Source organism: Macaca nemestrina, chromosome 18 (genome assembly GCF_043159975.1).
Source record: "Macaca nemestrina isolate mMacNem1 chromosome 18, mMacNem.hap1, whole genome shotgun sequence".
In the NCBI taxonomy this organism is placed as follows: Eukaryota; Metazoa; Chordata; class Mammalia; order Primates; family Cercopithecidae; genus Macaca; species Macaca nemestrina.
The window spans coordinates 75,279,274-75,303,223 of record NC_092142.1 but is presented as its reverse complement, the minus strand read 5'-3'; the positions used below and the strand labels follow the sequence as shown (position 1 = coordinate 75,303,223).

At 37.5% G+C, this 23,950-nt stretch overlaps 1 protein-coding gene across 3 annotated transcripts in view; it reads right to left on the bottom strand.

Moving 5' to 3' along the window:
* Positions 1-23,950, bottom strand: part of LOC105491252 (contactin associated protein family member 4) — a 280,044-nt gene that overhangs the window by 107,883 nt on the left and 148,211 nt on the right. For all 3 annotated transcript variants that reach the window (XM_011757456.3, XM_071084990.1, XM_024795881.2), the window contains one exon: positions 19,660-19,807. In XM_011757456.3, coding sequence (XP_011755758.2) covers positions 19,660-19,807 — 148 coding nt within the window. The remainder of the gene's footprint in view (positions 1-19,659; positions 19,808-23,950) is intronic.

Here is a 23,950-nt window from a genome sequence, read left to right as displayed (position 1 = left end):
AGCAAATGCCACTTTGAGTACATATGAAACTGAGCTTTGTGTTTTGTCTTATTTTATTACATTTGTGGCTAAGTGATAGTATTTAAGGGTAATACTATTTTCTGTCTTCTCAAGGACATTGTTGGAAAGACCCTGACTTAAGGATAAGGTCTGTTCTGTGGTATTTGTGTCATAACTGTGCCATTGACATGTTTTTTTTCCAACTTTCTGACCGTGTCTTATCTACTTATTGTCAAAATCACTCTTATTCAGTTCATCTGAAAAAAGATGTCATGTTACACCAGTAACATAACAATACATCTGTCAAAATCAGTTGCACCTGAACAAGAGACATAAAAAAGAACTCATAACACTTGGAAATCCTGACAGTACTACCTACAATTCATACGTCAAAGTTTTCTTAAGGCAATTACCCTTGAGAGCACACTTAAGTAATAAATGAAGAGGCTCAAAAAATATAATAAAATACGAAACTATTTTTCAACTGGTAAGCTGGCCTCTTCCAGTCAACAAAATGACATTCCAGTTTACTCATCTTGTTTCATTTGACGAAATTATTATAGCTCCTTTAAGCCCAAATATGCATTTGATTCAGATTATTCATCATATTTTATGTGAAACGTCTATACACACCACCTTGAAAATTTTTTTCAACTATTTTACGCAGCCATCTTTTGAAGACTCAGAGGTTTTATTTTTTCACATTTTGCTAATGTGCTTATAAAGAATTCATTCACCAAGTGCACATGAATAAAGATTGCATTCTGTAGAAAGAATAATGTTAGCCTAACAATCCTTCCTTGTTACATAGCTGAATGAATGTGCATGGTAAAAATATAACTGTGTCATATACAAATAATGCATCCTATGATTATTAGATTACAATAAATTAAGAAAAATTCCAATAAGACAGACTTTAAATGCTGACATATTTGGAGCAATGCAGTTATCTCTGTGTTAATGTATCACTTAAAGGCAACTATGACAGTAACGATTTCATTTTAGATAAAGACTATTTTTGAAATTAGCTACCAAGAGAATTTTTCCCACTAAAGGTTTACCTTGTGTTACTGTAGCCTACTAGTACTTTTTTTCTCTTTCGCTACTGTTATTATTACATTATAATGATGATATTTATCTTCTGTGGCACCTAAAGCTTTTGCGCCTGGAATATTTCAATCAGCAAAATGGCATAGAGGAAAACATATAAAACCATTGATGCCTAAAGCAATGGCATACTCTTAAACCAAAGCCACTTGTCATTTTCTGTCATTCTTACTGTCTACTTGCTTCACAGGTACACAACGACGCAATTCTATGAATTCATTCAATAAAACTTTATTTGACCCATCACATTTGAGTCAGTGTGCCAGATTCTGGGATTAAAAAAAAAATCAACACAAATATGGCCCCTGTCCTCATGGTGCTTCCATTTAGTGAAGACAGACAATATTTATCAAGTAAACAACAAGGTTCATAAAAGCATTACAGGTTGTAACAGGCATTCTGATCAAGAGTAACAGAAGGCTGGAGTCACTCAAGGTAGTTGATAAACGGCTCTCTCAGTTCTCAGGTCTAGAAACATGAGGCAAAGGGAGATCTTAATCAGTAATCTTGCCACTCTCTACAGTCTTCAAGTCCTACAACTTGTCCCCATAAACTCGATTACTCTTGGAACATTTAATTTCAAGAGGCCTAGACATTTTCCCAGCACTGTCCCATTCACTGTCATAAAAGAAAGCTCTGAGGATAGCTGAGAAACTAGAGTGCCAGGAAATAATTTAGTACTCAGAGTAGGAGTGAGGTTGGCTCACCTTGAAAAAGGGGACCTGAAAGGAACAAAGTACAGAAAGAGGGAAATCAACAAAATGGCTACAGTTACATCACAGATTTCCCATGCAGGTAAACAATACCCTTCAGAGAAAAAAAGCTAAGTATAATTCACAACGCGGGTACATTATCAGTATTGGAAAACTTCAAAGGATACACACATAATATATAGAAATAGATTCTCACAAAATTAAAAAAAAAATTCTGGATGATTTTTAACAGTATTATTTTAGATATAACACTCATTGTAGGTCACTTTTTTCTAAGCAATTTTTATAAAAAGTTATTTGCACAAAGACATTTGATATACTTTAAAAAATCATCTTAAACAATTACAAAATACTGAGTTACGTGGCATAAAGTTAATCATATAAAAACCTGAAACAATTAATCTTTTGAGAGAGAGAGGGAGCATTTGAATTCTATATATTTTGGACAGCACCCAGCTGTCCAAAAATGCTGGTGACAGAGACAGGAATATAGATTCTCTTGAAAGTGATCTTACCACTGTTAAGAAAAATTAGAGGCCGGGCGCGGTGGCTCAAGCCTGTAATCCCAGCACTTTGGGAGGCCGAGGCGGGCGGTTCACAAGGTCAGGAGATCGAGACCACAGTGAAACCCCGTCTCTACTAAAAATACAAAAAATTAGCCGGGCGCGGTGGCGGACGCCTGTAGTCCCAGCTACTCAGGAGGCTGAGGCAGGAGAATGGCGGGAACCCGGGAGGTGGAGCTTGCAGTGAGCCGAGATCGCGCCACTGCACTCCAGCCTGGGCAACAGCGTGAGACTCCGTCTCAAAAAAAAAAAAAAGGAAAAATTAGAAAAAAATGGAAATAAAGCAAAGAAATACTTCACATCTCCTCAGTGTCATTTTTTTAAATTTTTTTTAAATAAAAAATGAAAAAACCTTTACCTGTAAACAGGTAAAGATTATTTAATTCTAGGTGAATTAATAAATTCTGATTTTACAATTTATTGCAGAATAATAATTAAGGCCAGATTCTATAAATTTACACGTCATCTGTAGATTTTTGCTCAGGAGAGATGCAAATGGCTTCTGTCTGGTAGAATCTCCAAAAGTTATGGATTTATTGTCTTGTTGGGTATTAACTTCTTATGTATCTACCGAGTAATATTATTCCAACCTGCTTTCCTGGATTCCTATATATATACTCAATCTCTTGAATTTTCTTTGAAACTAGCTTTACCATCCTTCTGATTCTTTCATTAGTGAATCAAATACTTCTTTGATATATGTATATTCTGAATTTGAATGAAAATTATGTCTTCATGTTTTTGAAAATTTAACACTGTTAACTGAAAAAATACATTTGGACTTCACATCAACGACTAAGAACACAACATATCAAATCTTAGCCATCACCAGAATTTATTTTCACTATTCCACAAAGATTCTCAGACATCTGAGCTCTTAAAAAAACAACAGCAATGCAAATAGATACAAAAATAAAAAACTTCAGGGTGATTCATAGCAATATGTATTTGTTTTGTACTAATCTATAAAAGATCTAATATGAGTAAACAGAACTACCAAAATTAGTACAAATCAATATTTACTTCAGAAACACTAAACTAAGCATCCAAAATAAAATTAATATTTAAATTGACAGTCAATATCATATTTATTCCTATCTTTTGTAAATACCTTTGGGAAAATTTTTAATATTTATTTATTTATTTATTGACAGGATCTCCCTCTGTCACCTAGGCTGGAGTGCAGTGGCATAATCTCAGCTCACTGCAGGCCTGATCTCCTAGAGTCAAGTGAACCTCCAACCTCAGCCTCAGCCTTCCAAGGAGTTGAGACTACAGGAATTTGCCACCATGCCCAGCTAATTTTTCTGTATTTTTGGCAGAAATGGGGTTTCTCCATGTTGCCCAAGCTAGGAAAATAATCTTTTGTACACAGTTGAGTTGTATAAATAGGAAAAGTATAGGTATTAGAAAACTGTCCATAGGAAAAATGTGAAATCTGAACCTAACAAAATTTGTAACAGCAAAAGACCTACAGTCTAAAGATGTAAAAGGAGACTTGTTGCTTGATTGAAATCAATAAGAATTATTTTTCTAACAGTGAATTTGTTCATTAGTATTCTTATTAACTGAGGTTTTATATATTTACATATATATATTATACATATTTTACATTCTATATTTTTAATGATTGGGTTATTATCAAGATTAATAATGTGGCTCTGTCATATACCGGCTCACTATGGGCAGGGCATGTATTCTAGTTTTTTGACAACAGTTGCAAATTTTTCTGACAAATTTCCCTCTTTTTACTCTAGCCCCCTTTTCAGTTGTCTGTAATAATATATATTTCATGTTGACATAGTAGTTAAGGCAACTAGTCTGTGTGCGTTTGAATCCTCACTCTCACTTGGGCAAGTATATTAGTTTCTGCCACGTTATGGATGTGGTTTGTCTCCACCAAAACTCATATTGAAATCTGTTCCCCAGTGTGGCAGTGCTGGGAGTTGAGGCCCAGTGGAAAGGGTTTGGACCATGAGGCAGATCCCTCATGAATGGTTTGTGGCTGTTCTCAGGGTAGCAAATAAATCCCTATTCTCATGAGACTGATTAGTTCTCATGAGAATGGATTTGTTCTTGCAAGAGTATGTAGCTATAAAGCAGGACACCCCTCAGGTTTTGCCTTTTTGCACTTTTCCACATCCCCTTTGACCTTCTCCACTGCTTTGACCCTACAAAAGCCCTTACCAGAAGCCCGGCAGATGTTAGCACCATGCTTCTTGAACTTCCCAGCCTGCAGAACCATCAGCTAAATAAACCTCTAGTTTTAATAAGCTACCTAGCCTCAGATATTCTGTTATAGCAACATAAAAGGACTAAGACAGCTTCCTATTGTTATTGTAAAACAAATAACCACAAACATAGTCTCTTAATACATCATAAATTTATTATCTTACAATTCTAGAATTCAGAAGTCCTAAAATCAAGGTGTTGGCAGGAGTTTTTTCCTTCTGAAGTCTCTAAAAAATAATCCATTTCTTTGTCTTTTCTACCTTTGATCAGTTGGCTTGTGGCCTCTTCCTTCATGAGATCAGTGTCACAGGATCTTCAAACCTCTTCTTTCCCTCTCTCCCTGCCTCCTACTTCCCTTTTATAAGGACCCTTGTGATTATATCAGGTCCACCTGGATAAACCAAAATAATCTTCCCATTATAAGATCCCTAAGTTAATTACATTTGCAAAGCACTTTTGCCATGGTAACACAACATATTCACAGGTTTCAGGGACTAAGATATTAGGTAGGTATTATCCTCTCTATCACAGTGAGTTACTTAACCTCTTTGTCCCTGTTGTCTCATTTGTAAAATGAGAATTATAGTATAGTCTTCTTAGGATTGTTGTATGCATGCTTATCTGCCTAGTTTTTAGAAGCTGACACACAATTAGCAATCAATGAATATTAACGACTACTAATGCTAGCACTAGGATTTATTGTTAGAATATTGGGCAGGAAAAGGTACACAGCAAAAAATAGTTTAATAAGTACATTTGGTGTAATTGTGACTCTTTAAATAATAATGAATTGCTGAAGTACACAAAAACCCTTAATTAGCAATGTCATTGCCAGGTTATGCAGCAAGGATGATTTCAAGCCATCTGTGGGTTCTGTGGCTTTTCCTCTGTCTGTCAGCTCCTACCCAAGCTGACTTACCACAGCAATTGTTGGTGACCTGATTCCCCCTCAGTGAATACCTCCATCTCAAATCTTCACATTTAGAGCAAGAATCAAGGAAAGAAGAGACTTGAAAAGATTGTAGGCCCTACTCTCATATCAATTCTCCCTGTGCCCGTAGGTATAGCTTGCTTTATTTACACAATTCAGAAATACAATCTCCCATGGAATTAAGAGCTTTGCAATAGAAAATATTCAAATATCTTTCAGGGAGTTGTGTCAGATGTAGTGTTCCTAAAATGTGTATTCTGCCTTTTTTCCTGCAGCACGTATTTATGAAGAGCTTTCTGTGAATACTGTGGAAGACACAGTGATGCATAAAAACAAAGAACACTTTTTGTTTTTTGAAAGAGCTTCTAGTCAATTGGAGAAGACACACAACCCTGAGATGCAATTATTCATGCCTGTCTTCAGAGCTCCGCTTTTGTATCACGGCTGGGTCTTGAATGATTTCTAAGACATGCAAGAGAGGGAGTTGATCCGCTACAGCCTCTGAGAAGGGTGTCAACTAAATTGTAAAAATGCTTTACCTTCTTGAGCAGCAAACTTTTTTCTATCATTGCATATTTCATATACACACACACCCCTCATGGTAATATATTCCGGTTTTCCTGGTATCTTCTCCTTATCCCTGCATCTGACCCCTGTTCCAGGAGTCTGAGGCTTGTCAAATTTTGAGGGGTTGTCACTTGAAAAAACAATGTCCTCCATACCCCCAAGTGAATTACCAAGACAAATATTCAAGAGCATAAACTGCGCTCTATGGTCCAGTTATATTGGAACCAATGGAAAAGAATCCCTTGGGATCTCCATAAACATTCAACATTCAACTTCCTGGGCTTGGCCAAATTATAATCTCTGGAATTCTAACCTGGAACAGGAATACAGGTCCCTAAGTGATTCTGAGGCAGATGGCAGCATGAGGGTTGTTTAATAGGAAGAACAAGTAGGTTCCATAAACCTATTCTCTGAAAATAAATAACCTCAGTGCATATTGAATTGGACCTGGAAATGAATTGTACCATGGAAATGAATGTTTTAGTTATTTATACTGTGGGTGGTACTTGCAGATAATTGTGGAGGTGGTAGAGATTTGTCCCTGGAAGATGTTTTCGGGATAAACTGATTCTGTGAGTTAAACTATGAATCACGGAATTTTTGCTGAGGTCAGATGACTAAAAACTTAAAAGAGAAAAATTGGAATAGAAAATGTGTAAACTAGAAAATCAACTTTTCAATAATAGAAAATTAACTGTATTTGAAGGTCATGAAAGAGTGATTGAAAAAGACACTAGAGTCTTTTATTAATTCTTTAGGAATCTCCCCAAAACATAAATAGAACTATAATGTTACCTTCAAAGATCAGAGAAAAAAATAACATAGCTATTTCATCAACTGGAAAGGGGTACAGACCAAACTCTTCTTAAACATGAAGTCAGCCTTAAACACTGATCATACTGTTTATTTATTTGAAAATTATTGTCCGTCAATTACTAAACAAACAGAGGTCCAATTTTGACTTCTAAGAAACACAAATCAGACTGAGTCGCTGTTTAACTATTATACAGTGAAATATTAAAGTAGCAGCATGATAGATAGGCACTTGAGACCTGCATTACTGAATTGGTTTTTTAAAGCAATGGAGAAGAGAGACCAAGTACTCAAGAAATCAACAGGAAATAGATTGTACTATTTTTGCATGGTAGCAGAACAGAACACAGAATGATTTAAGGGACTCTTAAGTTTAAAACAACTAAAATTAATACAGTAAAGAGGAAGAAGGCACACAAATCAAGGGTTATATATAACCACAGGGAAAAGGTGACCTTATTGTATTCTTAAATAGACCAAGTTAAGGTCAGTAACAACACACCAGGAGGTTATAGGAACAAACATGATCATTCTCACTTAATTTTTATCAAGGTAAATTAACCTTTTAAACAGATTTGAAATTAGTAACATCTACTATGTCAAGGACACTTGCATGCATCACCGGAGGATGTAAGTTGCATTTTTGCCTCTAATATTTATTTGCAACTTTTGTAATGTCACAGACGTCACCTAAATGCTGATTCTTAGTTTCCTTATTTGGCTATGTATGGAAAAATTACAGCCTCTCATACTATACAAAGATGCTAGAGGGATTAAATGGAAATATCAAAATGCCTCAACATTGATTATTTTGTATACTGTTATCATTTTAATAATAACAACACTTGAAATCACATGTTTATCTCAAAGTTATCTGATCAACTGCTGCTGTGTGAATGTAATACATTTGTGATTTTTATCTATTTATGATACTATTTACATCATGGATAATCAGACATTTTTAAATTCAACCATTTAACCAATACTTATGGAATGTCGTGCCAGGTGCTACGGTGGGAGCTGCTGTTGCTACAGTGAACACATCTGTCCTCAGGGATGCTCCATCCTGAAGGAAGAGAGCAGGCAAATCCTCCTGTGTGTACAGACATATTTACACAGTATAATGTAAATATGCACAATTACAAGTTGGTAAATATGTACAATTATAATTGGTCTATTAAAAATACAGTGAAGTAGTAAAGATATGTAATTGTACATATTTACAAGTTGTAATTGTACATATTTACATTTATACATATGTACAGACAAATGTACAAATTCCAAAGCATGGAAGGAAAGGACAGGGTTACAGGAGAGTTTTGGACACGGAGATTTGGATTTGGTTGGTGATCGGGGACAATATCTTTAAGGAAGTGCTATTTAAACTGAGTAGGTAACCCTATATGTCAGCAGGGGCCAGGAAAGAAGGAGGAAGCGGGAAAAGGGAGAGTGTGGGTATGGGAGGGATGAGGACTGTTAGGAGTGTGGGAGAGACAGTGGAGGGCTGGATGGCACTGGCGGGAAGTAAATGGAAGTGGTCCATAGGGAGGTAAATTACTGGCTGATCACCTAGACACTGTGAAGGCTTAGTTCCAGGTTTTGTTGAATAAGTCTGTTTTGGTTTTGTCCTTAGCCCTAGGATATAACAATACATCCTCAGGTACAGTCTTTACTCCCAAGGCAATACTCTATGGGATTTCTTTCTTCCCTTTAAAAAAAAAAAAAAAAATCTATTCCTGTGACAGATTACCTTGCGGCATTTCATTGAAACCCCAACGTATTTAACAAATTCCTCTAAATTGGCAGGACTTGAACTCCAAGGTGATCCCCTTCCAGTCCTAGGGTAGACACTGAAATCTTTAGACTTTAGACTCTTTCTCCTGGTTTCCCCAGAGCTGCCTGGCATTTCATCTTGAGCATGTGAGTTACAAGAATTGGCCAAGGATCTGAGGGAAATGTGTCTGCAAGAACACGGACCCTTGCTCGCTGATCTTCTTCTGAATATTCCCTACTCAATTTCTAGCCTCTCTGGCAACTTGAACTCTGACCTCTGTCCCCGCTGCCTAGTAAAATCTGGCTATTTTCTACTGGTCCTTTGGTAAAAGCAAGATAAATGTAGATTTCCCAAAGTTTACTTCCCTTCTTCCAAGAATCAAGTCCTCTCCAGTTTCTTTCATTTTATTAATAACTTAAACTTCAGAACTCTGAAGCAGGCTTTTAAAATATATTTTATTTAACACATAATTTTTATGGGCAGCAGCTTAGTCCAATAAAAGCTACACTGCCATGACTGATACTGAAAAAGAGATCTTCTCCCTTGTTGTAAACTGTCATAGTTAGTTTGAACCAGTCATTTATTTAGGGCTGCCAAACAGACATTTTCTGATTCTATTTTCCTTTTTATTTATTACCTAAAATATTTAATTAAAGAGATACTCCTCTCTTCTATCTGGTTACCTTGAGGTACAAGTTATACAGGAAAAGTAAGATATGCTATGTGTTTCCTCTCTTCATTTATTAGTTTTCAAACTAAGGAGTTGGCTCTTTATGTCTCTCATAGGTGATCAATGGGGCTTTTTCAATTATTATCATGAACCCATTGACTCAAACATAAACTTTGAAATATTTAATTTGTTTCAAAACTTGGCAGTGACTATCCTTATTGATGCTAAAACATTTTCATTTTTGGTCAGTGAGAGCCTCTTCAACTGATGCTGAATTCTTTTGCCATGACCCTGATAGGTTTTCATAGTTTCCTTATTTTCTAGTATCTTAATAGCTAGTCTTATTTTAATTTTAATATAACTCCAGGTAATGATTAATACTAAGTGTCAACTTGATTGGATTAAAATATGCAAAATATTGATCCTGGGTATGTCTGTGAGGGTTTGCCAAAGGAGATTAACATTTGAGTCAGTGGACTGGGGAAGGCAGACCCAACCGTAATCTGGGTGGGCACCATCTAATCAGCTTTCAGCGAACACAAAGCAGGCAGAAAAACATGAAAAGGCTGGACTGGTTTAGCCTCCCCACCTACATCTTCCTCCCATGCTGGATGCTTCCTGCCCTCAAACATTGGACTCCAAGTTCTTCAGCTTTGAAACACGGACAAGCTTCCTTGCTCCTCAGCTTGCAGACGGCCTATTGTGGGACCTTGTGATCATGTGAATTAATATTCCTTAATAAACTCCTAGATAGATAGATAGATAGATAGATAGATAGATAGATAGATAGACAGACAGACAGACAGGCAGATAGATAGATATTCTGTATTAGATTAATACTGACTAATACAGATTTTGGTACCAGGAGTAGTTCTACAGGAACAGAATATTAAGGATAGAATTCTTTAGTTGTTTGGGGGTTTCTGGAGTTGGCTGCTTAATATGATTAGACCCAAAAATGCTAAGGACTGTACTTCTAATAGTATGGAGAACACTGATGGTCCTTGGCTTTAACTGTTTACAGAGTTAGGCAAAATTAATGCATTTGACACTCCTGATTTACCACTCATGAGAGGCAAGGAGTTTAGTGACTCTATACATAATACCTTTGACCATATGTGGAGAATATGTGGAGAACCAAGGAACATAGTGAAGCTGGTTGGTTGCTCCTAAGTTCACTGGACAAAGTGATGAAAGAAAATGATGAACTTAGGGATTCTGTCTCCTGGCTTCAGAAGCAGATACTGAGCCTCAAATCTTCTAAGATTGCCCTGAGACAGAGTCGTATCTCCTTTAGAGAAAGAGCTGAAATTGTGGAAAATCAGACACAGGCTCTTATCATGTGAGTGGCTGACCTGCAACGAAAAGTGGATGCACAGCCTCACCAGGTGTCTACTGTTAAAGTGAGGGCATTGATTGGAAAAGAATGGGACCCTGCAACTTGGAATGGGGACGTGTGGGAGGAATCTGATGAAGCTGGGGACACTGAGCTTATAAATTCTGATGAAACTTTCTTGCCAGAAGAAACAGCTTCCCGATCTCCAGTAATGGCAACATCCTCTCCCCAACCCATGCTGCCATCAGCCTTTCCACCTTTGTCTGAGGAGATAAACCCTGCGCTGCCTGAGCCAACAGTGATGGCCTCCCCTGAGGCAGTTGCCAGGCAAGATAATGTTGATTCTCCTCAGGAGGCAACCCATTTGCTTCTAGACCTATAACTAGACTAAAGTCCAGGTGGACCTCTAGAGGTGAGGTTCAGAGTGTGACCCATGAGGAAGTGCACTACACTTGAAAAGAACTTCTTGAGTTTTCTAATTTATATGAACAGAAATCTGGAGAACAGGAATGGGAATGGATATTAAGGGTGTGGGATAATGGTGGAAGGCACATAGAATTGGATCAGGCTGAATTTATTGATTTCAGCCTACTAAGTAGGTATTCTGCGTTTAATGTTGCAGCTCAGGGAGTTAAAAAAAGGTTCCAACAGTTTGTTTGCTTGGTTAGCTGAAATGTGGATTAAAAGATGGCCCACTGTGAGTAAGCTGGAAGCCTGATGTCCCTTGGGTTAATGTAGAGAAAGGAATCCAAAGGCTTAGGGAGATTGGGATGGTAGAGTGGATTAGCCACTTTAGACCTACTCATCCCAGTTGGGAGGGTCTAGAAGATACACCCTTGACCAATGCCTTGTGAAACAGATTTGTGAGGGCAGCATCTGCATCTTCTAAAAGCCCTATAATTGCTCTTCTCTGTATGTCAGATCTAACAGTGGGAACCGCAGTCACTCAACTACAAAATTTAAATACAGTGGGAATAACTGGATCCTGAGGTGGGAGGGGCCAAGTGGCAGCACTCAGCCATCAAAGGCAAGGTGGGCATAGCTACTGTAATGGACAGCAGAGGCAAAGCAGCAATCAGAATAGTCTGACCGTGTAGAACTCTGGCATTGGCTAATTAATCACAGCGCTCCTAGAAGTGAAATTGATAGGAAGCCTACTGCATTCCTGCTTAATTTATATAAGCAGAAAATTTTTAGGTCAAATGGACAAAATAATAATTTGAATTATGAAAACAGAGAATCATGGCCCTTCAATTTCCAAACTTGAGCCAGTTTACAGACCAGAACCCCTTGAATGAAGGGGAGGCCAGATCCCCTTGAGGAAGGACCCTACTACCGTACTGACAATTTATGCTGTTAATCTTTCTCCCATCCTTCCCCAAGGAGACCTCCAGCCTTTTACCAGGGTAACTGGGCACAGGGGAAAGGAAAGTAATCAGGCATTTCAGGGACTACTGGACACTGTCTCTGAGCTGACACTGATTTTAGGGGACCTAAAACACTATTGTGGTCCTCCAGTTAAAGTAGGGGCTTATGGAGGTCAGGTGATTAATGGAGTTTTAGCTCAGGTACAACTTATAGTAGGTCCAGTGTGTCCCCAGACTCACCCTGTGGTCATTTCCCCAGTGCCAGGACGCATAATTGGCACAGACATACTTAGCAGCTGGTGGAACCTCCACATTGGCTCCCTGCCTGATAGGTTGAGGGCTATTAAAGTGGGAAAGGTCAAATGGAAGCCAGCTCTAGCTTCCTCTACCAAGAAAAATAGTCAATCAAAACCAATATCGCATCCCTGGAGGGGTTGCAGAGATTTGTGAAAACACCAACGATTTAAAAGACACACAGGTGGTGATTCCCACCACATCCCCATTCAACTCTCCCATGTGGCCTATGCATAAGACAGTTGAATCTTGGAGAATGACAGTGGATTATTGTAAGCTTAACCAAGTGGTGATTCGAATTGCAATGCTGTACTAGATGTGGTTTCATTACCTGCTCAAATTAACACATCTCCTGGTACCTGGTGTGCAGCCATTGACTTCGCAAGTGCCTTTTTCTCCATTCCTGTCCATAAGGCCCACCAGAAGCAATTTGCTTTCAGCTGGCAAGGCCAGCAGTATACCTTTACTTTCTTGCCTCAGAGGTGTATCAATTCTCTGGCTTTGTGTCATAATCTTATGTGGACAGAACTTAATAACTAATTAACAATAATACTTAATACTCAATAAACTACTTAATACTTAATAAACTCCCCTTTATATTTTTTCATTTCAATATTATTTCAAGTATAGTATGTATATTTATAAATATATTTGTATATAAATATATCTTATTAGATATGTATATCCCTTTATATAAACTCCTATATGTGTGTGTGTATATATATATGTATAATATATATATATATCTTATTAGTTCTGTCCTTCTAGACAACCCTAATACACTCCACTTGTCATCAAACTCAAGATGATAAACTTTGCAAAGAATTACAGAATTTATACTCTTTGATTTTAGACCAAGCAGAATCTATCTTCTTTTTAAACTTTGACATAAAACAGGATTTCTCAGCTACTATGTTAGCTGATAGATAATCTGAGTGTAAGAACTGTCTAATTCACCCTATTCAAGCTTTTAGCAGTTAGCATGTAGGAACTGCTCAATAAGTAGGTATTGAACTCAATTATAACTATCCTTTTAGTAAATCTAACAAATGTATGGCTTTTCATTTTTCCGCCAACCAGACATGTGGTATGAGAGATTAGCATCCTGAATAGACAGAGACTATTATCTAGCTGTCTTTCAATGTTTTATTTTTCTCACCCAGGTAAATGTCTGTGCTTTTTATGGTACTTTAAAAAATTTCCTATTTACATGTTTTCTAAACTTAAATGTGCTAATGGTTATAATTCCAACTTCACATTATGCAAAAAAATCGGAAATTTTTAAAATAATAAAATGTACATTCCTGTTTTGTAAAAGTTAATATGTTTTAAAATGATTGTTTGATATATTAAATACGATCCATAATTTTCTCTTAAACTGTCTGCATTAAAACAGTTAAACACAATGATTTAACACATCTGTACACTTACTCATCATATCCAATCTTCTTCCTCAGTTCTCCTGGTGCCCTGACCTTTATTGCTGGATCTTTAACAAGTTGCACACTAGAATGATGGAGAAAGCATTCCTGAGGCTTACTAAGCCTGCCCCCATTCATTCCTTCATTTTTGTTATTAGTCTTCATCCAGAAGACTAATATTATTATTAGTGTTATTATTCGTAATAATAACACATTAGTGTTATTATTCTTCATCCAGAGTAACAAAAAAAGAGTGTCTGGTTGCAACCTAGTATAACGTGGGCATGTTATGATTGGGAGAAGAAAAGCTGTTCTACAAGTGGGTGGAAACATTTCCTGATTTGAACATGGGGTATTAGAGAAGTTGTCAGAACCAGAGATTCCTACGCTGAGAAAAGAAGGATGAGTAAGAGAGTTGTCCAGATAGAGAAATGAAGGCTGGGTACATGGTGATTGCCCTAGGCATCCTGCAGAAACCCTAAGGCTAGAAAAATCATAAAATCATGGTTTGCCAAAGGAACAAATTAGTTGAGTATGGCTTGACAGTTGGATGCTCTTATTCTGTTGGGGATGAGGAAGAGATGATCATAGGCTGCAAAATGAGGATATTTATACAGTAACTAGAGAAAAGGAATTTAGAATTTCCACTAAAGACAACTGCCTCAGCAATTCATCCACAATTAAATAACATTATCTCCTATGGCTTAATTGCTGCTTCCTAAGGACACTGCAGATATATTCACTTTCACCCATTTATTTTCCTTTGTTCACCATTGCTTACTTCTCTTTGAGACATATAGTATTGTTTCTGTAGCATTATTTTCTTTTCTTTTTCTTTCTTTCTCCCACCAGTAATTTATTTCTATACATTTCTTCTCTAGATCTATAAACATGATCACTACTGCTATGGCCAAGATATTTGAAATTTATAGTTTCTCTTTGATCCCATAAAATTTAGCTTCTACTTCTCTCATTACTCAGGAAACAACTTCAAGTTTACTGACATAAAAGTAGAACATGCTCTTTGATATGGATTTTCCATTCACTTGATGTTCCTTCATAACAAATTATTGCCCTAACTCGTTGGGGTAGAGGGCAATTTATGTGTGGTTCTCACAAAAGCCATTTTCCTGCAATAATCACAGGATAGGCTTGCATCTGTGACTTCAGCAAATACGTACTAGGCACAAGGGGAGCCTGTTATAAAAATATTTATTCCACCTGAAAAACAGTACAAAGGAGCTGCTTTTATTATGGCAGAAATGCATTCCCATTTTTCAAGACATGAGTAGTTGTTCAAACATAGCACTTCACACGTTTGTTATTAACAGTAGTACAATAAGTAGAATACTTTATGATTTACTAACAATAATGATATTTATATAGGTTTTAATTCGACATCTTCAACTCAGAGGGCTTGGAGTTCCAATCTTCCACATATCATAGGCACTTGAACTCAATGTGTCAACAACGGGACTATCTCTTGTTTCCTTCCACAATCTATTTATTGTCTCATTTCCCATCTTAGTAAATGGCACCCCCTTCCAGACAGGTGTTCAAATTTGAAGGAAAAAAAAAAGGACCAAGGGAGGAAAGAAAAAAAAAGCAAATTTGATAACTCAGTGTTCCCTCATACAATGACCAAGGTCTCTTGATTCAATATCCTCAGAATATTTTGAATTTGCTTACCTCCTCCTTTGCTTTTCAGACAGTCTCACTCTGTTGCCCAGGCTGAAGTGCAGTGGCATGATTTTGGCTCACTGCAACCTCCACTTACTGGGTTCAAGTGATTCTCCTGTCTCAGCCTCCCAAGTAGCTGGGATTACAGGCATGCGCCACTACGCCCGGCTAATTTTTGTATTTTTAGTAGAGACAGGGTTTCACCATGTTGGCTGGGCTGGTCTCAAACTCCTGACCTCAGGTGATCCGCCCACCTTGGCCTCCCAAAGTCCTGGAATTATAGGCATGAGCCACTGCGCCTGGCCCTTCCTCCCCTTTTACTGATTGCTGTTCCTCTAGGTTGGGGTTCTACCATCACTTGCCCAAACAAGAGTAAAAGCCTTCTAATGAGCTGCTGCCTCCAGATTTCACCCTCTAACCCATAGCCCTAATTTCAGTCTGAATGACTGTACTCAAATACTCATTTGAGTAATGATTCCAGCAATCCTCTTTCCTGTGCTTGACTGGGGCACAGCATTTTTCCTATTTGGACCATCCCCTCAGTCTCCCATGTGAAAATATCTGCAACTTTGTTTCAAAATCTACCGTTATAAACTTTCTTATACTAACCACAATTTATCAATTACTTTATCCTTCACACCCTATACTCATGCTACAATATTTTACACTTATAAGTTCATATAATTTTTAGTTCATATAATTTTTTACACTACATTATAAGTGTATATTTTACACTTATAATTTCATATAATTTTTCCAACACTGCACATGCCTATTTTTATTAAGAAAATATATATGACTTTAGAATATCTCCCTATACCCAATACCTAGTAGAGTTCTTTTTAGCAAGTGCCAATAAATAGTTAAAGGCTCAATACATGTATGATTCGTATAGTTATCAGGGGCACTGGCTTAGGAAAATGATAGAGCTGATTTTAAATCCTAGACCTAACATGGGTTGTGTAATTCTGCAGAAGTTACTAATTTCTCTTAAATTCACCTTTTTGTATGTCAGGAGAGATGAAGCAGTCTGTGAGGTGCGCTACACTTGAGTGAATGGCTCAGGCAAAGCGCATCTGACTCACGTTAATTTGGTGCAGATGAGGAGGCACATGGCGTAGCTAAGCTGGAGGGGAGGATGGCTGGTTGCATGCAATCCTTTGGGCTTTCCTCAAGCTCAGGGGAAACCTACTTTGTTGGGCATGGATGGATGCCCTGTGGCTGTGATTCAGTAAAGAAATTCTACCCACTTCCCAACACTTTTCCTTTTAATAGGGATTTCGCAAGAATGGTCTTTTGTGTCTGGAGAAAATCCAATCTGATCTTGGGTCTGTGCTATTTAAGGGAGTTGCAGACAAAATCTTGCAATGGGATGCTTGTGATGATAGCAACTACAGTCCTTCCTTCTGAGGGTAGAGAAAGCCAGTAGTCCTAGCTATTTCTTTGCCATGTCACCCAGAGCAAGCTGTATGTCTTATTCAGTAGACAATTCTGCTTGTCTCCTCTGACTCCTGCATGAAATGGCAATATTCATGTGCCTGCTTCCCTACATTGCTAGGAACAAATCAGAATATGCTTATTCTTTACAGTCTCTGACACATATTAACTTTAATAAACGATGGCTATATAATATCATGTTTTAATAAATTAATATATTACAATGCCAATGCTATGAATAGGTGGAAAATATGAGCATGACTGTGGTGTAATTGAGGTATTAAATTCAATTTAATAAAATACATTCCCATAAGGTACTCATGCCCAACCCATTCTCTGGTTATTTTCCGATTATCTACAAGAATGTTTATCCATTAAGTTTATTACTTTTTCTTCTTTAATAATGGTTTAAAATTACACAGCCATCATTTGTCATTAAATCCTGCCACACTATTTCACTATATGTGTTTAAGTTTGAGTTCAAAATCCTGTTGGCTCCCAGTACTACTACTTCAACCATGGGTCAATGTGAAAAGAATATTGACCAAACACATGGACAGTATGCTCACACCAAAGATAGCAAATGAAGTCGCAACAAAAAGAACATTCCAGAGAGTTTCAAATCAAGACAGGTGAGGGGGAGGTTTGAGTTATCATTAGCCACAGAGCAGCAGATAACTCAAAAGAGCCTGTACCTTAGCTATCACCCCCATGTAGACAATATACCTGGGGCTATAGAGTCAGCAAAACAGCATAAACAGTCCCACTAAGCTGTTGCTCTTAATGTTAAATTTGTTAATATTGAGTTTATATCCTAGGTTTAATGCATACTAAGTGTGTGGTATTAAACAAATTGCTTAATGTTTCTAAGACCCAGTTTTCTCTCTAATAAATGAGTAGTGTTGAGGATGAATTAGTAGAATGTCTACAAAAAACACATGCACAATAACTGTTAGCTATTTTTATACGGTGCTAGACAAATATTTTGCAAGGTGGATGCTCTGAATAAGTGGAGAATATAACTATAAATAGGAAGCACTTTGAAATTTGTTTTACTAGTTGTCCATCATGTGGCATGAGCTTTGCTAAGCTCTGTGATCCAAAGACAAATAATACTACTGTCCAAGTTCTAGTTTGCAGGATCATAATTGGGGGTAGGATTTTTTTAATGCATGATTTTATTCAGGTATAGGAATTGTGACGTGAGGAACTAACATGGAATAGCTAAGCTGGGTTGTTGAGGCCATGAAAGCCTGCAATTAAGGTAGACAGATAGTGAGAAGTTAGTTGGCCACTGACTCACCTCTGTTATTCAACAACTAGAGGAAATGTCAACACAAGCTTGCTTTCTGGAGTTTGGCAAACTTGGCTGCAAACCCAGCTCTGCCACTTCCTGTCTGCGGGGCTTGAGCAAGTCAACCTCTCTGAGCTTTAGCTTTCTCATTTTCAAAGTAGGTAGATGGAGCGGTTACCCAGTAATATTTATCTGGGCTACTTTGAGGAATCATAAACTGCTTAGAATAGTGCATATAATAAGCATGAAGGAAACGGTGCTATTTCTAGAGTTATAGAAAGGAATGCTATTAATATTATTATTAGTGTTATTGCTATTAATATTATATTAATACTTTTAGTATTATTCTGTAGGCCCTGGAGGAATCAGGTCTGTCAAATATGTCTGATGGTAGAGATGGACACTGAGAACATCATGAAATACAGAATACCCACACAAACCACGCAATGTGATCTGTCTGTCGGACAGAGTTTAAACAACTTCAACAAGTCACTTGATCTCTTCATCACCTGCTTTCCTTTTATGTAAATAAAGTGAATCAGAGCTGAACTTGGCTTACATCACAAAGTGACAGCATAGGTATGAAAAAAGCTTTAGTAGCTAAAAATAAATGTTTAGCAGAGAAAAAAGTGATGCCGTGAAGTTGAGCAGTCCTGGGTTCTCTTCCAGATTATTTCATAGGTGGGGCTCTGAGCAAATTACTGAATCTCTTCAAACCTCACACTGTTAGTCTGATAATTGTAAATCATATCAACTAAGCCATTGTTCTATAATAAAAGTGTATCTAACAGGATAATGTGGCTTGAGGTGCACTATCAATAACTCCTACATCCCTTCCCCACAAAAAAATATACATAATAAAATGCTTCATTAAGAGGAGCCTAAGTGAAATCTGCGGTTTCTATCTTTTTTATGTGAAAGTATTTTAAACACATATTATATTCTGGGAGAAGTCTTTTCTTTTTCTATTAATTTATACTGAGAGCACAGCATATTTAAAAGTGAATTGCATGATATTGTTTGTAGGCTAAAGAGAAAAATAGTTTTTGGTTTCATAACAGATGGTTGGTTAAACTCAATGGAACACTGTCTCTTTTATTAGACTCAGGATACCTAAATGAAATATCATCAAATATAACTCATGAAGGAAACTTCTAATACTTGAAAGTTACAATCTAGTCAATAATATTCTATTTGAATAAATGCATTCACATATATCAATAAATATGTATCTATCCATCTATCTATCAAGTGCTTCCTTCTCTGAATTAAAATGTTAAAGTTGAATATGAAAGTCAATATTGGCATGTACAGGCACACACAAAAAAGCTTTCCACAAAAGTTATTCCTATGTTTTATATCTCTTTACATAGCTAAAAAGTCCATTTCAGTTTGCAGTTTGGCTTTTAAAACATCTCTTTTGATATCTATGTCAGTGTATTGGATAAACAAACACTTACTGTATGCACATCCGAACACTTCGATTCGCATTCCAATTCTGCCCTTGGGGTTCCATTCTAAAGGGAGGAAGCGCAGAAATCGGGCTTTGATAGAAGGCTGGAGTCTATAGTACACAACACTGTCTGCATTTGCATTTCCTGAAAAACCCTAGGAGAAAAGGGATAAAAGGAAATCAATGTATCTGGAGAATATGCATTTCAGTTTGTTACCTATAATGTCTATGAACACTGTGTCATCTGCATTGTACTATGAATGGTGCTACCTTCTATAAGAAAACCATGTTAACGGTTATGTCACGATGTCTCTCCATCCACACAAATTACTGTTGCTTCAACTTTTCTTTTTAAGAGAGTTTAAATTCTACCACCCCATTATATCAGTTTTCAACCATGATACCTGCAATAAAAACTGCTTGTGTAACTTGTAGATTGAACGTAAAAGTGTTCAATGTCTATAGCAATTAACATTGTGAATAGCAACAAAAAAATTGAGAAAATATTCTCCAAGGGGTTGAAAAACTATCATCTCAGTCAACAAAGAAGTTGCTTACATCATTGATGAATGAATTAAGCTATGATGTGTTTTGGTTCTTTCACCTTCTCATCTTACTTATTAACACAAAAGAAAAGTACCACCCAACTTTCAAGTTGGAGCTACACTCAGATAACAGGTTTTTAAACCTCAGTAGCACAATGCCAGATACACACATTCAAATTGTTAAGGGACACTGGAAACAATAATAATGTGGGAAGACCTGTAATTAAACTTACGGACTTTAGAATTTGAAAGCTAGAGAAATCTTGGGAATGATGCTAAGTTAGCACAGTCAAATCGCAGACAAGGAAATTAAAGGTCAGAAAGGAGAGAAAGAAAAGAAAAAACCTCTGGTGTTTGCAAGCACTGCAACCATTATATGGTAGGATCAGGAACCATGTTTCTTCCATAAAATCAGGATGCATGTACATAATAGGTAGCTCACCTGTAAAACTCACATACTGCAGAACCCAACATCTAAGCATCTTTTGTTTTCTTCCATACAACACACTGTTAAGACTACAGGTGGAGAAGTCATCACAAAGCAGAAGTTGTTCAGAATAATTTATATTTCATCTTTATTTCCCAGCTTCCTTACCATGGTCCTCATCCTCCTCCTCTCCTCCATCTCTTTCTTTCATAATAAGGGAACATGCAACTACATTTGCAGGTTCATGGTAAGTCCCTTGCCCATGACTGGGTCAACAAATAAGATCAACCTCATGTAGACTGCCCAAGGCAAAGATAAACACAATAGAAACACCAATACCCAGGCTATCTGATCATTTGCCTGTTTTTCTTTCTACTTCACAAATATCCCTTTACTATCATTTACCAAAACATTTTCTAATACATTTTTAAAAGATTGGGGCCGGGCGCGGTGGCTCACGCCTGTAATCCCAGCACTTTGGGAGGCCGAGGCGGGCGGATCACAAGGTCAGGAGATCGAGACCACGGTGAAACCCCGTCTCTACTAAAAATACAAAAAATTAGCCGGGCGCGGCTGTGGGCGCCTGTAGTCCCAGCTACTCGGGAGGCTGAGGCAGGAGAATGGCGTGAACCCGGGAGGCGGAGCTTGCAGTGAGCCGAGATCGCGCCACTGCACTCCAGCCTGGGCTGGGCGACAGAGCGAGACTCCGTCTCAAAAAAAAAAAAATAAAAAATAAAAGATTGGGTGTTTTATAGTTAAATTAATTTGATTCTCCTTGTCAGTCAATCCCCTACGTCCGGCCCCTACTCCACCAGTATCCCATATACTAAATGTTCAAGCTCACAAAACACAGGCACAGCTGTGATGGCATCTCCAAATTATATCCAAAATCGGGGCATCTCTTTATCTCAATATGACCACTCAGTTCAACAAAGCATCACCTCACCAGAACTACCCTGACAACCTCTTCCTTGTCTTTATTATTATTTTGTTCTTTGCCATCATCCCCAATATCTTCCCCTCTGAACACATAGTAACACTTGTAGAGGTAAATTAAACTATGCCATCCCCAACTTTCTTTACCACATAGAACAAAATCCAAACTCCTCATCCAAACACAGTCTCCAGCAACCACCTCCATCATGCTCTAACCACACTGGACCTCCTCGAACAAGCCAAGTTTAGTCCTCTCAGGGATTTGCACCAGCAGAGTCCATTCTGCTCTGAAAGCTCTTTCCCAAGATCTTTGCATGCCCAGTCTCTCTTGTCATTTTAAGCTTTGACTAAAATATTACCCCCAAGACAGTTCCTTTTTGATCACAGTCTCTAAAGTACCTGTGTACTTGACATCCCCCATAAATATCTTGCTACTTTCTCTATATTTCTCATTATTTTAAGAGGGGTTTCTCTTATTTGATCATTATCTGCCTGTTTATCTTATCCTCCTAGAAAACAAACTCTACTAAAGCAGAGAGGTTTATTGTGTTCCATCTGTAATACCTAGAACATTCCTCGGCTCAAAGTCATTCTCATCAAAATATTTGTTGAATGTGTATGGTTGAGAAAGACTGAGCTTAAAAACAAAAGTTCCACAGACGTCTCAATTATAGGGCCTCTCAGAGCATGTCACATGCTAATGTGCAAATTGCAATGTATCAGCCCATGGCAGGGACACTTACCTAGCGCATCTCAAACATATAAGGCCAGAGAACTGCTCCCCTCTGTTTTTGCTATTGTTGCTGTTGTTTTGCAGAGCAAATTTCTAGACTAGTGTTTCCCAGAACATAAATAGGAGAACACTGTTTAATTCCATGGATATCTGGACTCTGATAACCAGAACCCTGAGAAGGTTCCATTCTGTTCCACTGGTCAAAATTTTTTACTGAGGTTTGGTAAGAAAGGTTAGCTGTTTTCTATATTGCACTAACCAAACCTTATTCTCACCCAACCTCTAGAACACAATAGTCTCAATTTCTATGGAAATCCTGATGATTTGCCCAAAAATATGATTATTTCAATTTCCTTCAGGATGGCTGATATAGGGCAATGTTTCCCAAACTTAGACTGCACATTAAAACTCTCAACGCTCAGAGCCTGAGCATTGCTTTTGTTCTCTCTTTCTCTTTGTGTGTGTGTATGTGTAAGCTTATGTCTTTTTTTTTTTTTTTTTTTTTAAGACGGAGTCTCGCTCTGTCACCCAGGCTGGAGTGCAGTGGCGCGATCGTAGCTCACTGCAACCTCCACCTCCTGGGCTCAAACAATTCTCCTGCCTCAGCCTCCCAAGTAGCTGGAATTACGGGCCCCAGACACCATGGCTAGCACTTTTTTTTTGCATTTTTACTAGAGAAGGGGATTCACCATGTTGGCCAGGCTGGTCTCAAACTCCTGACCTCAAATGATCTGCCCGCCTTGGCCTCCCAAGGTGTTAGGATTACAGGCGTAAGCCACCACACCCAGCCTGCATGCTTATGTCTTTACAAGCTTTCCAAATTAGAGTAATGTGTAGCTTAGGTTGAGGACCTTAGATCTTATACTTTTGATTCTATTTCCTAAGTGCCACTGGCAGGCTAACACAATCCCTAATTATAATTTCTTGCACAGTGAACAGCTGGATGATTAATTAAATTACCCTCCAAAAGATCTCACATTTGTTTCTAAATTAATGTAAGTTCAATGATTTTGGCGTCTTAAGGGACTGGGAGAAAAGATGCACTGTGACAGTCACAGCCGACAGGTAAATGCAGTAAGACATCTGCAAATGACAGCCTTTCACTTTTCACTTGATCACGTTATGAACTATTTAAATTTTGAAAACATTAAGAATATATGATACATAGTTTATATTAATAAAAATATCACTGTCATATTCAAAACTTTTAGCAATTATCTCTTATGGAGGGTAAGGAAAATTGTGAGGTTGGGAATACGGGACTTACAGCACATTCCAGTCAAATCTAGATTTTTTTAATGGGCATGTATTAATTTTATAATAATAAAATAATGGAGACAGACATAGGAAGAGTGTATAGCAATACAGCAGGCAAAAGCATTACTTAGTAGCACTCTGGATACCTTAAATAACTTTCTAATGCCAGTGTCACTTGGAAAAATATGCAGTTACTATTTATTATATTTATTAACTGATCAATAACATTTGCAATTTTTGCTCCACTTGTTGAAATTTTTTATACATAACCAAGATTGTGCTTTGGATTTTAATACTTAATGGAAATTTTCAGAATGTTTGTGAATGATGCATGGGATTGATGCTACATTACTTGAAAAGTTCAGTGAATGCTGCTGAGTTTCAAATGTATTCCTTTGCC